Source organism: Cucumis melo, chromosome 9 (genome assembly GCF_025177605.1).
Source record: "Cucumis melo cultivar AY chromosome 9, USDA_Cmelo_AY_1.0, whole genome shotgun sequence".
In the NCBI taxonomy this organism is placed as follows: Eukaryota; Viridiplantae; Streptophyta; class Magnoliopsida; order Cucurbitales; family Cucurbitaceae; genus Cucumis; species Cucumis melo.
The window spans coordinates 21,294,171-21,307,324 of NC_066865.1; the positions used below are offsets into that span (position 1 = coordinate 21,294,171).

The 13,154-nt window shown below is 28.8% G+C and overlaps 2 protein-coding genes across 2 annotated transcripts; both read right to left on the reverse strand.

Moving 5' to 3' along the window:
• Window positions 1-707: 707 nt before the first annotated feature.
• LOC127150884 (uncharacterized) lies at window positions 708-4,099 on the reverse strand. The gene is made up of 4 exons (XM_051089580.1): window positions 3,862-4,099; window positions 3,517-3,602; window positions 2,780-3,421; window positions 708-1,151 (listed from the first exon to the last, which is right to left on the reverse strand). Exons 1-4 carry the CDS (start codon window positions 4,097-4,099, stop codon window positions 708-710), a joined length of 1,410 nt encoding a protein of 469 aa, XP_050945537.1.
• Window positions 4,100-9,268: 5,169 nt separating this feature from the next.
• On the reverse strand, window positions 9,269-12,377 carry LOC103504652 (probable fructokinase-7). The gene is made up of 7 exons (XM_008469032.3): window positions 12,045-12,377; window positions 11,046-11,263; window positions 10,633-10,845; window positions 10,346-10,543; window positions 10,107-10,247; window positions 9,838-9,954; window positions 9,269-9,741 (listed from the first exon to the last, which is right to left on the reverse strand). Exons 1-7 carry the CDS (start codon window positions 12,064-12,066, stop codon window positions 9,604-9,606), a joined length of 1,047 nt encoding a protein of 348 aa, XP_008467254.1. The 5' UTR covers window positions 12,067-12,377; the 3' UTR covers window positions 9,269-9,603.
• Window positions 12,378-13,154: the final 777 nt, after the last annotated feature.

Below are 13,154 nucleotides of genomic sequence, written 5' to 3' on the forward strand. Positions count from 1 at the left end.
AGATTTTTTTTTTACGATATAATAGTAAAAATATCAATTGTTCCTTCATTTCAATTCGATATTGAACTGGTAAAAACGTGAAAATATGAATGAAAATATTGACGCATCCCTTTTATCTACTAAAGAAGCCGACTTCAATTCTTTTTTTCTTTTTTAAGATTAATATATAATAATTTTCAATAGGTTTGTCATAAATTAGTCTCATTTGATCACGTACATATATTCTTATAATTATGTTACGATAATTATTTTATTTTGAAGAAATACACATATGCTGATAAAAGTAATTAAATGGAAAAGTAATTACAATACCAAAATAGGTTTAGTTCAAAAGTAGTTAACACGGTATTATTAAATTTTTTCCTTCAATTTAGGAATGAACATAATAGATAAAAAAACTATGCCAACCGACTAAACCAAAGTTGATCAATGTCGGGTTGAGAAAGGTATCCACCCAACAACATTTTAAAATTTTTTTAAAGAATCAACGGTCGATTTGTGCTTCTTCATGGTCGGAGTCAGTTTGAACATTTACCTACTCCAACCGATAAATGTTACTCATAGACCACACGTTTAATTGTCGTGATTGTTCGCAATGGTTGTAATATTTAAAAAGAACTTCATAATTACTTAAATTTGAAATATATAGATAAAAATGGATGTAAATTAAATATACATAAAAGAGAGAGAAGAAAAATGGTTAACAATTAAGAAATTAGGGCAAGGGTTTCTCGTAAAAGTGAATCTAAAATGTGAAGCTCAACCAACTTTACAATCCCTTCTCTTTCCTCCGCCATTATTATAATTAACTTTGATTTCTCCAAATCTTCGTTAATTAAGCCATATTCCACCAACCCACATTTTGCATGTGGGAATTCCCATCCCCTCTTCCTTCCTCTTCGATCCCCTCCCACTACGCCCGTTTGCAATTCCAGTCGTTTCTTCCATCGCCGCTCCTTCCCGGCGAGGGTGGTTTCCAGGTGGTGGAAGGTTGAGGGTGGGACGACCCAGTTTGAATTCTCTTTACTGCTAATTTGTATTGTTTTGATGTATTTGAAATCGGTAGATTCCCCGTCGGTGGTGGTGGTGATGTCCACGGCGCTTGTTTCTCCCCCGGCCGGCTTCGGCTTTCCTTTTGGATAACTACACGGCTGTTTTTGAAACTATTTGCTATGTTATTGGAAGAAATAAACTCAATGGAATTTAAGAAAATTGTCAAATTTATAGCATGTAATTTTATTCCATAAATAATTTATCAAATTCCTTTTTATTTTCTTTTTTAAGAAAATCTCATTTATAAATATGATAAAATTTTACTTTTTACTTAAATCTATTTTTCTATATTACGTAAATAGTTTTTTTCTATTCATATAACCATTTCTCTATCTTTTTTAACGAAAACGTTAGGTAACTTTTTCTCATTTTTGAAAGCTTATAAATTTCTTTGGAAAGAAAAGCTTTTTAAAATTGTCATTGCATGAATAATAAACAACAATAGCAAAATCATTTATTGAATGGCATGAAAAATAATTTTACGTAAAATATTTAACTCAATTATAATATTTTTTCTTCCATTTTCAAAAAAAAAAATTGAAACTATTCACGAAAAATAATAAAATCTATCAAAAAAAAATTAGCTGATTTAAGTTTTCTTTTTTTTTTTTTTTTTTTTTTGCTATATTTTTATAAATGGTTTCATTTCCTTTTTCATATATAAGAACTTCTCCTTTATTTCTTTATTTATTTGTTTGTTGAGAGATTCAATTTAATTGATCCAAATACAAATACTTTTTCTTAAATTCCTTCATTATTGTGAATTTATTTATTAATTTTTTAAAAAAAATTCATTTAGTAATTTACATAGAATAGATAAACCAATTATTAGGAGAAAAAAAATCAACCATATAAAGACATTGACAAAAAAAATTTCAGAAAAGCATCTCTTTTTTTACATATTGCGAATATGACAAATATGACAAATAATTAATGATATCAGATGACTGTCAGACGGTTATCAGATGATTATCCGCTTTTAAATTTGTTACTTTTGCAATTTAAAAAATGCAGTGATATGTGTCTTATTATCATACTTTTTTTGTTATTTTTGCAAATGCCCCGTTAGATAACTTCCAAATTTAAAAATATTTTCTTTTTCTTAAAAAGAAAACAATTTTACGTAGAAAAACAAAATTTTGCATTAATACTTCAATAAAGTGATTCACCTATTTAATTTTCACATGAAATTTTTGAACCTCTTGACAAAATTAAATAATCAATTTATTCTTCTGCAGAAAATCTTACATGAACTGTTCACTCTAAAGAAATAATCAAGTTATTTTTCTATTTCTTTTATTTTGAAAGTTATGTTTTAAAATATTTAATGGTTAGAATTTCAAGATTTATTTTATGAGTATTAATTGAAAAAGAAATTGCTGCTATTATTCAAAAAGAAAAAAGAAACAGAAAACAATCAGTTCCATAATTACTTTTGGTCTTCAATAAAATAAAAGAAAAGAAAAGAAAAGAAAAGAAAAGAAAAGAAAAGAAAATACACTTTTTTTCTAGTAGTTGAAATCCATTTATTACTAGAAGAAATATTTTCAATTCTTAATATAGTGAACATTGGAAGAATTTTCAGAAATAACCCAAATAAGAATTTTAGAAATAATTTTAGAGATGAAATGGTTATTTATAGATTTAATTTTAAAAAAAATATATATAAAGTTCTTTATTAAAAAAGTAAATCGTAAGGACATGAAAAAGTAATACGTGGTAGTACCTCAAAAATGGTTGGATGATGGAGGAGAAGCTTATTATTTGTTGGACAATCAAATGCTTCTCTTTCGCTAGTTCTTCCTTTTAGTATTTGCATCGGCATCGATATCAACTTTTGCTTCTTCGAAACCATTTCGTTCTTTTGATTGTTACCAACTGTCGTTTTCTCAAGTTTCTTCAAGGACTTCATCTCTACTTTTCTACTTTGACTAGAACGACCAATTTCTTGTATTTCATATCCTATTTTGTTGTTGCTATTGGTGATATCAACGAGTGCAACTTTCCTTCCCACTTTTTTCTTTTCTCGCTTAATAATCTCTTCACAAATTTCAATACCGTTGTTTTCTTTTTCTTGAATATTAATCTGGAGTGAGAGGCGACGATGATGACAATCGACGTTTGATAGCCTTGATGAGGAATTCCTCAGACTCTCCGTAAGAGAACGTGTTTCGAGGTTTAGGCCACAACGACAATAGGAAGAAGAGGAGGTTTGAGGAAAATTATCAAGACCCATTAGTCTTGCCAAGAGATTTGGTGTCTTTGTACTTGGAGATTCTAATGCAATAATGTGATCATTATTTGGAAGTTGTTGGTCGCTTGGTTTTGATTTCGTGCTACCATTTCTAGTTTTGATTTGAAGTTCCATCTGTTTAAAGATGCATATCATCATTTTGCTTGAACATAATTAATTTGAGATTTTGAATAGACTTTAATGAAATAGGAGAAAGGAAAAGTGTTTACTTGAAGTTGCAAATATTCTTCTTTATTTCTTAAGCAAGAAATTGAATCTCCATCTAATTCCAAGCTGTTCCTTGGTGCTTCAACACCTGAAGTACAAAAAATTGTACCAAAATTTTATAAGAATTTCCCAAATATATAGATATATAAGTTACAAATTGAACAAATAAAAAAACTAAAAGTAAAAATTTAACCCATTATTGCATATTCGTCAAAACTTTATCTGATATATGATATCATAGGGATTTAATTATATTATAATCTTACTCATGCACAGATAACAAGCATTCATAGAGAGAATTATCAAAATGTAAAATCTTCAAAGTATATATATATATATATATATACCATGATGGGAAGCTTTGGGTTGTAGAGCTTGGTGATGATGCGATAGCTGGTCAAAGGAGGACGAATGGTGATTGTCGAAGACGATGCGAGTAAAATGAGAGGAACGAAAATCAAAGAAGTGAAAGAGGGTGCTGATACAACTTGGAAGAGAACGACGTCGTCGGGAATGATCATCGGCGGTGGTGGCTCGGCGAGAAGATGATGATCGACCTCCAAAGTACCACTCTAACTTTCCCATAATAATTGTTCTTAAATGAACACACATACACTACTCAAAGACCATTACTTCTGTATTGAAAGAAATGAAGCAAAAAGGGAAAAGGAGGAGCTTATATAAAAGAGTAACGTGTTGTTGAATGTGGGGGCAGAGGGTCCATGTATATAAATCCCGTTATATTTATCCATATTTTTAAAAGTTTTGCCATCTAAAATAATTTAATATATTTAGCTTGTTTTTTAATTAAAATTTTGCACTTTAATTAATTTTAATTTTTTATTGAATAATACTTACATCTTTAATACAAATGTCTCTGGTTGATATTAAAATATTATTTAATAGTGAAAAAATTAGTAAAAACCATGCTTAATTATAGTTAGTTCTATTCTTTTATTCTTTTAATTTAGTTACTATACACCCACTAAATTTTTAGCATTTGAAAACAAGTTTTGAGTTCAATTGATTTGATGGAAGCGTAGGATATTCTCGATTTTTTATTGTAAATATAAATTTTAATCAATTAAACTATGTTTAGATTAGTCGGAGATATATTAGTGGTGAATATGAATTTCCCTTCCACACCACATGTGCCTATTGGGTCTTAAATACGAAGTATGCTCTCTTTGGGATTTGTAGATGTTGACCTACTTTTTACATACTTTTTTATAGCTTTTGCTCTTACATTTTGTAGCTTTTATTTATATATATGTTACACATTTTTTCTATAAAAAGTAATATTAGGGTTTCAAGATTGACTACTATGTTTATTGAAACCTTGTTTTTAAAGTTTTTGTTAAAATATAATACATAATAATACATAATTTGGTTTTTGTATACTTTACAAATCTATAGTCGATTGAACATCTTTTAAAATTAACAAACCGATAATCATATATTCTCTTTGTGACCTTAAGCAATATTGAAATCATCGTCTTTCATACTTGACTACATTGTTATTGAATGCTCAAAATCTTAATTTGAGTTTGTATTCGAATTGTTATTCGTCAAAGAAAAATGAGTAATACATTTTTGCATCGCTATGGATCAACTCCAATTGAGCAAGTAAGCTCTAGACTTATAATCTTCTTTTATATGGTTGGCCTTTTGCGTGGCTGATGTCCAACAATGTTATTAATATTCACTAACAATTAACTGTCTACTGCCCTTCTCTATTAATCTTCAAACGTTGCGATACGACTCCAACTAACAAAATTAAAATATAACTTATCAAATTAAACCACATGAGAATCTAGCCGTTAATTTAACCCAAACACAAACGTCTAAAATAACAAATCTTCTTGACACATATATAATTAGACACGATATGAACCAATATCATTCAAACCTCTTAATATTATTAAATTTCATTAAAAATTTAAGAAATCGTACAAACATTCATTTCAAAATGCATGTGTCTTTCATTTGGAAGCATTAGTGTAACTCCTTGAATGACACATAAAAGGACTAAGAAGAGTAGTTGTACTAATCTCTAGATTTACGATCAAAAGAGATCTTAAAATTAATAGTATACAAATAAGATATCTTTTAGATTGACTTTTTTTTTTCTAATTTTCTCGAACGAGAAAATTGAATACTTCAAAGTTGATAGTATATTATGTCAAATTTGACTTGTACTCATCTTGACTTGTTTTGATTCATGCATTCCTAAATATTTAATAGATACATTAAAAAAAATATAGTAAAAAGCGGATTTATGTAAGGGCCTGAGCTGGGGGCACATGTCCCCCTCACATTATCTATCTTTGTAGTTTAATATTAATTTTAAAGTGTCCGATTACAAAATATATTACTTAATTTTAAACAAAATAATTGTAGTATAATGGTTGTACCCTTCAAATTTTGCCTTAGCAAATTTCAATGTTTGATTTAGTGCTCCGTATATAAAAATTTTGGATCCGTCATCGGTAAGAAGAATAAAAATATCAACAAATATAACACAACGCAAAAGAATTTGAAAAATATAGTATTATTATATTACAATTTTAGATCTATTTAGTAATAGAGATCATATCATTAATAGAATTAAGTCTATCATCGATATCACTAATAGATTTTGCTATATTTATAATCTTTCTAAATTGTGTTGCTATACACTTCATTATCCCATTGGTCCTTTCACCATCAAACTTTTCCTTACAAAATTTGAAAATAGATTCATCTTTTCTTTAAAAAAAAAAAATTATTTCTTCATTAATTTTCAAAGTTAAAAAATCAACACTATTGAAATTTGGTGGCTTAAAATATAAATATTAAAATAAATAAACTTATATATTTGTATTAAGATTAAAGTTTGAAAATTTACATCAAGAAAAAAATAACAAAAAATTCAAAAAAGATATTTATTTAAATTATTAAATAAACATTTTACACTTTCTAAATAAATTAAAATACTTTTGTTAAAATGTTATATATATTCACATTAAGATACACGAAAATTGATATTTAACCCATAAACACCTAAAAATGTTGATAAATAATAAATTTAGAAATTTTGATTTCCTCAAGACTTTATCAAATCACATAAAAATAAGTAATGTATTTTTGCAGTACCAACAATAACTGCAAACTATTTATTCAATGGTACTATTAATTTGCAATAACTTTCCCCAATTTATTAACACTTCACTTCCTTCTGGGGAACACAAATATTCAAATTTTTAATTCAATTTTTATTGTATAAAAAGTATTTAGAACTTTGGTGGAAATTTGATATAAATTTATACTTATTTGGTTTTGGTTTAAGTTAGGATTCTTATATGTTCTTCAACTTTTTGTTAGCTATAACTTTTGTTGTTAGCTATAACTTTTGTGTAGGTTCTTTGTGTTTTGTTTTATTTTTGTTTGGCTTTGTAATGTTCTTTTTTTCTTTTTTCTTTTGACACTGTATTTTAATTGAGAAAATTTATTTATTTCGTATTTGAATTTGATTTTTGTTGATTTATATGTAGTGGATTCATTGTTTATATAATAGTTGACTTGATCGAAAATTGAAGCACTGATTCTTAACCGTTCTTGTAAGTTGGATCGATTTTTGGCATGTCGATTTTTTAGGTGGATCTACTTGTAGTTTGTTTGATTTTGTTGAAATTTTGATTAGTCTTTTTAGTCTTGTGCAGCTCTTGGAACATCTCCAACTTGTTTTCAACAATCAAATATATCTTAGGGGCCAAAGCTTTGTTGATTTTGGGTCTATACTCAGTTTACAATCATCAACAAACATCACCTTAATTTACAATCATCAACAAATATCGATATTTCTATTATCTTCATGTTTTTATGAGTTTAACAAGTTAAAAATGAAAAGTAAATCGATATTTTCATTAATTAAACCATAAAAGATCTATAATATAGGTATGTAAGCATCAAAATGTTGTTGATGTGAATATGATATGAATATGATAAAATATATTAGAACTTGTCTAGTAATCCTCGATCGAAACTCATTTTAGTTTTTTTGCTAAATAAGATAAGCATCAAAATGTTTATATATTTGTTTTATATTTATGGAAAAATTGAAACCCTTGAAATAACCAAATATACATTATTTTATAGTTGTTGTTTGAGAGAACCAAATATGTTTTGATATTTGAGAATTTATTTTTTGGTGGGTAATCCAAGTTCATCCTTTTTGTTGGTTCTTGTTTGGTTCTATTTTAATCATTTGTATTGAAATCATACATAAGAAAATAATGAGTGGACCGGTTTCTTGAATGATTGGATTGGACCGTCTTTTCAAGTTAAAATGATTGGACCGTTGAAACCTATGGCCAATTTTTATCTTTATTTCACTATTTTTCCAAACACCATTTTTCCATTTATTTGGAAATTATACGTTTAAAAATGTTAAATATAATCGTTTATCACATATATTATCTACTAAAACAAATTTAAAGTTTTAAGATAAAATTTAACTTTTTTAACATAGAGATATATTATTGAAACATCATTGTCAAGTTAAAAGGATTTCTTGAAGATTTGACCTCAAGTTTAATAAAATGTAAAAAAGAAAGAAGTACTAACATATATAATACACACAATACATTTAATATATTTCAAAATTCGAACATAATAGAGTACTTATACGAAACGTATTATATCTACAAAAGAAAAAATAAAAAAAATATATATGTAACACACTTTAAATATTTTATTTTTAAATCGTGAATAGTTGTATATTTGGTTTTATAAGCTATTATGTATAGAAATAAAAGTGAAGGTGTTGGCATGAATAGAAGAAATTAAAAAGTTCATAGGTAGATCCGCCCTACTGCTCACCATCTGTTCCTCATCATTCCCATTTTATACTTTCCAACTTAGTAATAATAATAATAATAAATATATTACGATAAAAATAATGATAATAATAAATATATATGTGTGTGTGTGGTGAATTGTATACGAAGATGATAGGAGCATATACTAATAATAAATGTAATGGATTGGCTACTAAGATGTGATGGAGAATATACTAATTAATAACTTAATCATAATTATAATAATAAATATAGTGGATTCACTTGGAATCTCAACCCTAAAATATGACAACTTTATATATATGTGTGTGTGTGTGTGTAAAGGAATATACAAATTAGAATTGCTTTCTCTCTTTAGGTTAAGAGTGGAGAATGGAATGAGTTTTTATTTAGCTTATTTCCATATAAACTATGCTTCGATAATTAAAATTATATGTTTTCGTATTTGAAAAGAGAAAAAAAAAAAAAAACTATTGAATTACTTATTATGTTTATTTTTCAATTTCATAAAAACATGTTCTATCTATAAGTTTATTTCACATTCCATCCAAGAAATAAAAATGTCAAACTTTAATTGATTTTTTCCCCCTTTTTTCTTTTCAAATTATACATGATATCAATAAATTTTGAGGTTTGTGTGTGTTTATTTGGGTTATAAAAAAAGAAGAAAAAAAAGAAAAAAAAAAAGTGTAAGAATAGGTTTCCAAACATTTTCAATTTTGCATCTAGTCGGTCTTAATTGACACAAATTAGAAGGTGTAATTTAACTCTCTTTTTTATCAATCATACACAATTTGATAATTGTCATATTTTTTAAGTATAGAAAAATTGATCAAACTATTAACAAATTATAGAAAATTTTTCTACAATTGAAGTCTATGATAGAACTAATACAAGTCTATCATTATTAGATGCATATAGAAGCTTATTGGTATTTACTGAAATTTATCAATAGTGAACTGAATCGGGAGATTGTTCTTCTAATTGTGCTTCATCAAATATACAATTTCTTTTATAACACTTACAACCCAAAACAGTGAACAACCTATGCTCTCTTAAGATCACTGTTGGAGGGAAAAAAAAAACAGGAAAGATATAGCATTTATTAGAAGTTAAGGGTGCTGTGGGCAAAACACTATAAAATTGAGCTCAAAGCTCACTCAACTAACCAGGAAAGAAACTCAAATTACATTAAGCCTAATTGCAAGCAAGAAAGCAAACACAGCTAAAAAGATTTTTCTTAAAAAATTATCATACAGGGGTGGCATTGGACAGTATTTTTTGGACAGCTTCTTTCGTCGGTAGAGCAGGAATGGCTCCTCTCTCCATCACCGTGATGGCGCCGCAGGCATTTGCAAAGCGTAGAGCGTCTTGTAGCCGTTGTTCGTCCTGCCAGAAGGATACTCTTTCATTTACATTAAGGAACAGTTTACATAGAGGAGTACAAGAGATAATTTTGTTGCATTAGGCAAGAACATATGGAACCTGAAAAATGCTTGGGTCAGAAGCTACTCGGAACAATATCCCGCTCACAAATGCATCGCCAGCTCCGGTTGTGTCAATAGGTTTGGCTTTGATACCAGCAACCCTGCCTCGGAATTTCTGTGTTGAACATTGTCGTATGATGTTATTGTTAGTTTAAAGAAATCTCTACATAGGAAGTTCTGTGTTCAAATGTGTACAATGTTAGTTCCCTTTCGCTTTCTAATACTTTATGGTCAAATTATGAGCCCACAAGAAAAGACAACGCTTACTTGAGTGTAATATCTACAGCCTTGTGACCCTTCGGTCACAATTAAAAGCTTGAAATTGGGACGGAAAAGCTTTTTCAACACCACATTATCATCATAGGGATCATCTCCACCAGTCAAGAAAGTAATTTCATCTTCGCTTATCTGCATAGATTTACAAGAGAATGAAAAGAATGCTACACAATTCTCACACTTCTAGCTATGATGAAGGCACCGAAATGCTTCATGATCAGAGACTATACCTTAACAATGTCGGATTGATCCCAGATGCTCATTATGCCATCCCGAGCAGCTTCAGGTGAAGGCCACAACGGCAATCTCAAATTGGGATCATAAGAGAGAAGGCAGCCAGCGTTTTTTGCAAGTTTCAGTGCAGCTAGATGTGCTGATTTACTTGGTTCATCAATCAAACTAATTGATCCATAATGAAAGATCTTTGCCTGAACCAAATTGAATTCGAAATGGAAAAAGTATCAGGAAAGAAGCATAGTAAACATGTACAAGCTCTTGATAAGAAAATGTTGCTTGCCTGCTGAATAACTTTAAGCTCAAGTTCTCGTTCAGTGAGAAGCATGTCAGCACTTGGATGGCGAAAGAAAAGAAATTCTCGTTCTCCATCTGCCCGAAGCGTGACAAAGGCCAGAGCTGTCCTTGCATTCGGGTCAAACCGCACTCCAGAACAGTCTACGTTGTTTTGTTTCAAAATGTCTACCAACATATGTCCAAACTCATCATCACCTACCTATAACACAAGGGAAAATGTTCACATTTCTTCCTCCCAAATTAAAGTTTTATGGAAAAATAAAACCAATACTGATGACAAGAACATGTTTTCTTGACATACACACAAAAAATGGAGCCAAACAATCTTCTAACTATCAAAAACATTCAATGATTCAACAGTGTGATTAAATGGGACGTTTTAAGTTTGTGAAACTGAACCTTGCCAATGAAAGCTGAGGAGCCACCAAGCCTTGAAATGCCAACAGCCACATTAGCAGGAGCACCACCAGGGGCTTTCTTGAAAGCAGGAGCTTCAGCAAGTGAAACTCCACCCACTGTTGGCACAAAATCTATCAAAAGTTCACCAAAACAAACCACAAGGGAATTTTTAACCTCCAATTTTCTTTCAAATCCTGAGGAAAGATCCTTAATATCACCTGTAAAAGCCAAATCCAATCTCCTTGAGATCAACGATCAAAAAGAAATTTCACAATTTGGAAAACTACATACATCGATTCATCATTTGTTCAACATCTCATATTTTACTCGAATCTTTCGATTCACAAGTCATAAAACCATAAAACAGAACATGATCCATATTCTTTTATTACATTAAAGCATGGATAGCCAGAGTAAATTTTCTTTTAATGCCAAAAAATGTGAATGAAATTCAAAACAATCTCACATAATCCAAGTAAAAAACTCTTCCATTATCTTCTTCATTCCACAACCATCTCTAATCTCCACCACCGACAAAGACACAAAACATTAAATTTAAGAACAGATAAAATCAAAAGTAACAACACAAAAGACCAAAGAGAAAAAGAAAAGGATCGTTAAGAAAACCATAATCATAGACCAATCAACAACAAATTAATCTCATATCTCATCAAAGCATAAAAAAAAAATCAAATAAAAGAAAACCCAGTAAGAATCAGGCAAGCAAAACAACATACAATGTCGAGAAATCCAATGAGAAGCAAAAAAAAAAAAAAAAAAAAGAGTTTACAAAAGAACCCATCACAAAGATTCAAAGATTGATTCCAAAACGAAATTGAGAAACCAAATCAAGTGGAGAAACAGAGTGCAATGAGGGATCAAAGAATAGGGAAAACAACACCGTTTGAGCTGTCATCAAAAGGGGAATCGAGAAATGAAGTATTAAAGTAGAAGTAAATAGTGGAGGAGAAAATACCCAGAAAAAAATGAAAACCGTACCAGGATTGAGAGAAACGGCCATTGTGATTGTTTATTGAGAGATTGATGGAAGAAGAATATGGCACAAGAATTGCAAGAAGAAGTAATAGAGAGAGATAGAGAGAGAGAGTTTGGGTTTGGTGGGATGTGGGTGTGAAAATTGGAAAAAGAGAAATGGGAGAAAATTAAGGGAAATGGTTAAGAAGAGTGAAGGTGATGGCTGAAATATTGACAGAAGTAGAAGAATCATTGGGTACCCACAGACAAAATTTAACCCCCAGAATTCTTCTTCTTCTTCATTTTCTTTTTAAGAATCTCCACGGGCTTTCTATGTTGCTTACTTCTTTTTGTTTCCTTTTTTCTTTTATTTAATTAGAACCACGTAGAGGTATGGAATTCAATCATGGTAATAAGTTTTGATGTCTTGTTCACGAAGTTATGTTCGGATACTTACAAAATTTATTAAACTTCTAAAGAAATTTGACTGAAAGTATCGATTTAGTATCTAAATTTTAGTTTGGAACTAAAGTTAGTGTGTGAACTAGGTTAAATCTTCGGTAATTAGAAATTTGAACTTTTTATACCGGACAAATTTAATCGTAATCTTGAATTTCTTATGAAAATATTAGATTAAAAAGAGGGAAATCGATAAAAATGAAAATTTTGACAAAATATTTGTAAAATACAGTAAAACTCCAACTTTAATTATATACTTATATTAGTGACATTAATAAATAAACCTTAATAAAAGTTTATCGGTTTCTATTATTGATAAAATATAAAATTTTGCTATATTTTATAAATTTTTTAGTTTATTTTACTATATTTGAATTAAAAAAATGAGAAATCGTAAAAGATATAACATTTGACAAAATATTTACCCTTCTTATAAAAACTAAAGTATAATGAATTTAATGTTTTAGTAGTTTTATTCTATAAAATATAAATAGTTTATCAAATTTTTATATTTTTCGAAAAATACTAAAAATATACGCAAATTAACCGCATAAATAATAAAGATGATAACAATTTTTTAAAAAAAAAATACTTTTTTAATTTTGTTTTTAATAGTATGCATGATATGTTACCTCACTGCTTCTTTAATTGACGTTGACTTTAAGAACGTATGAA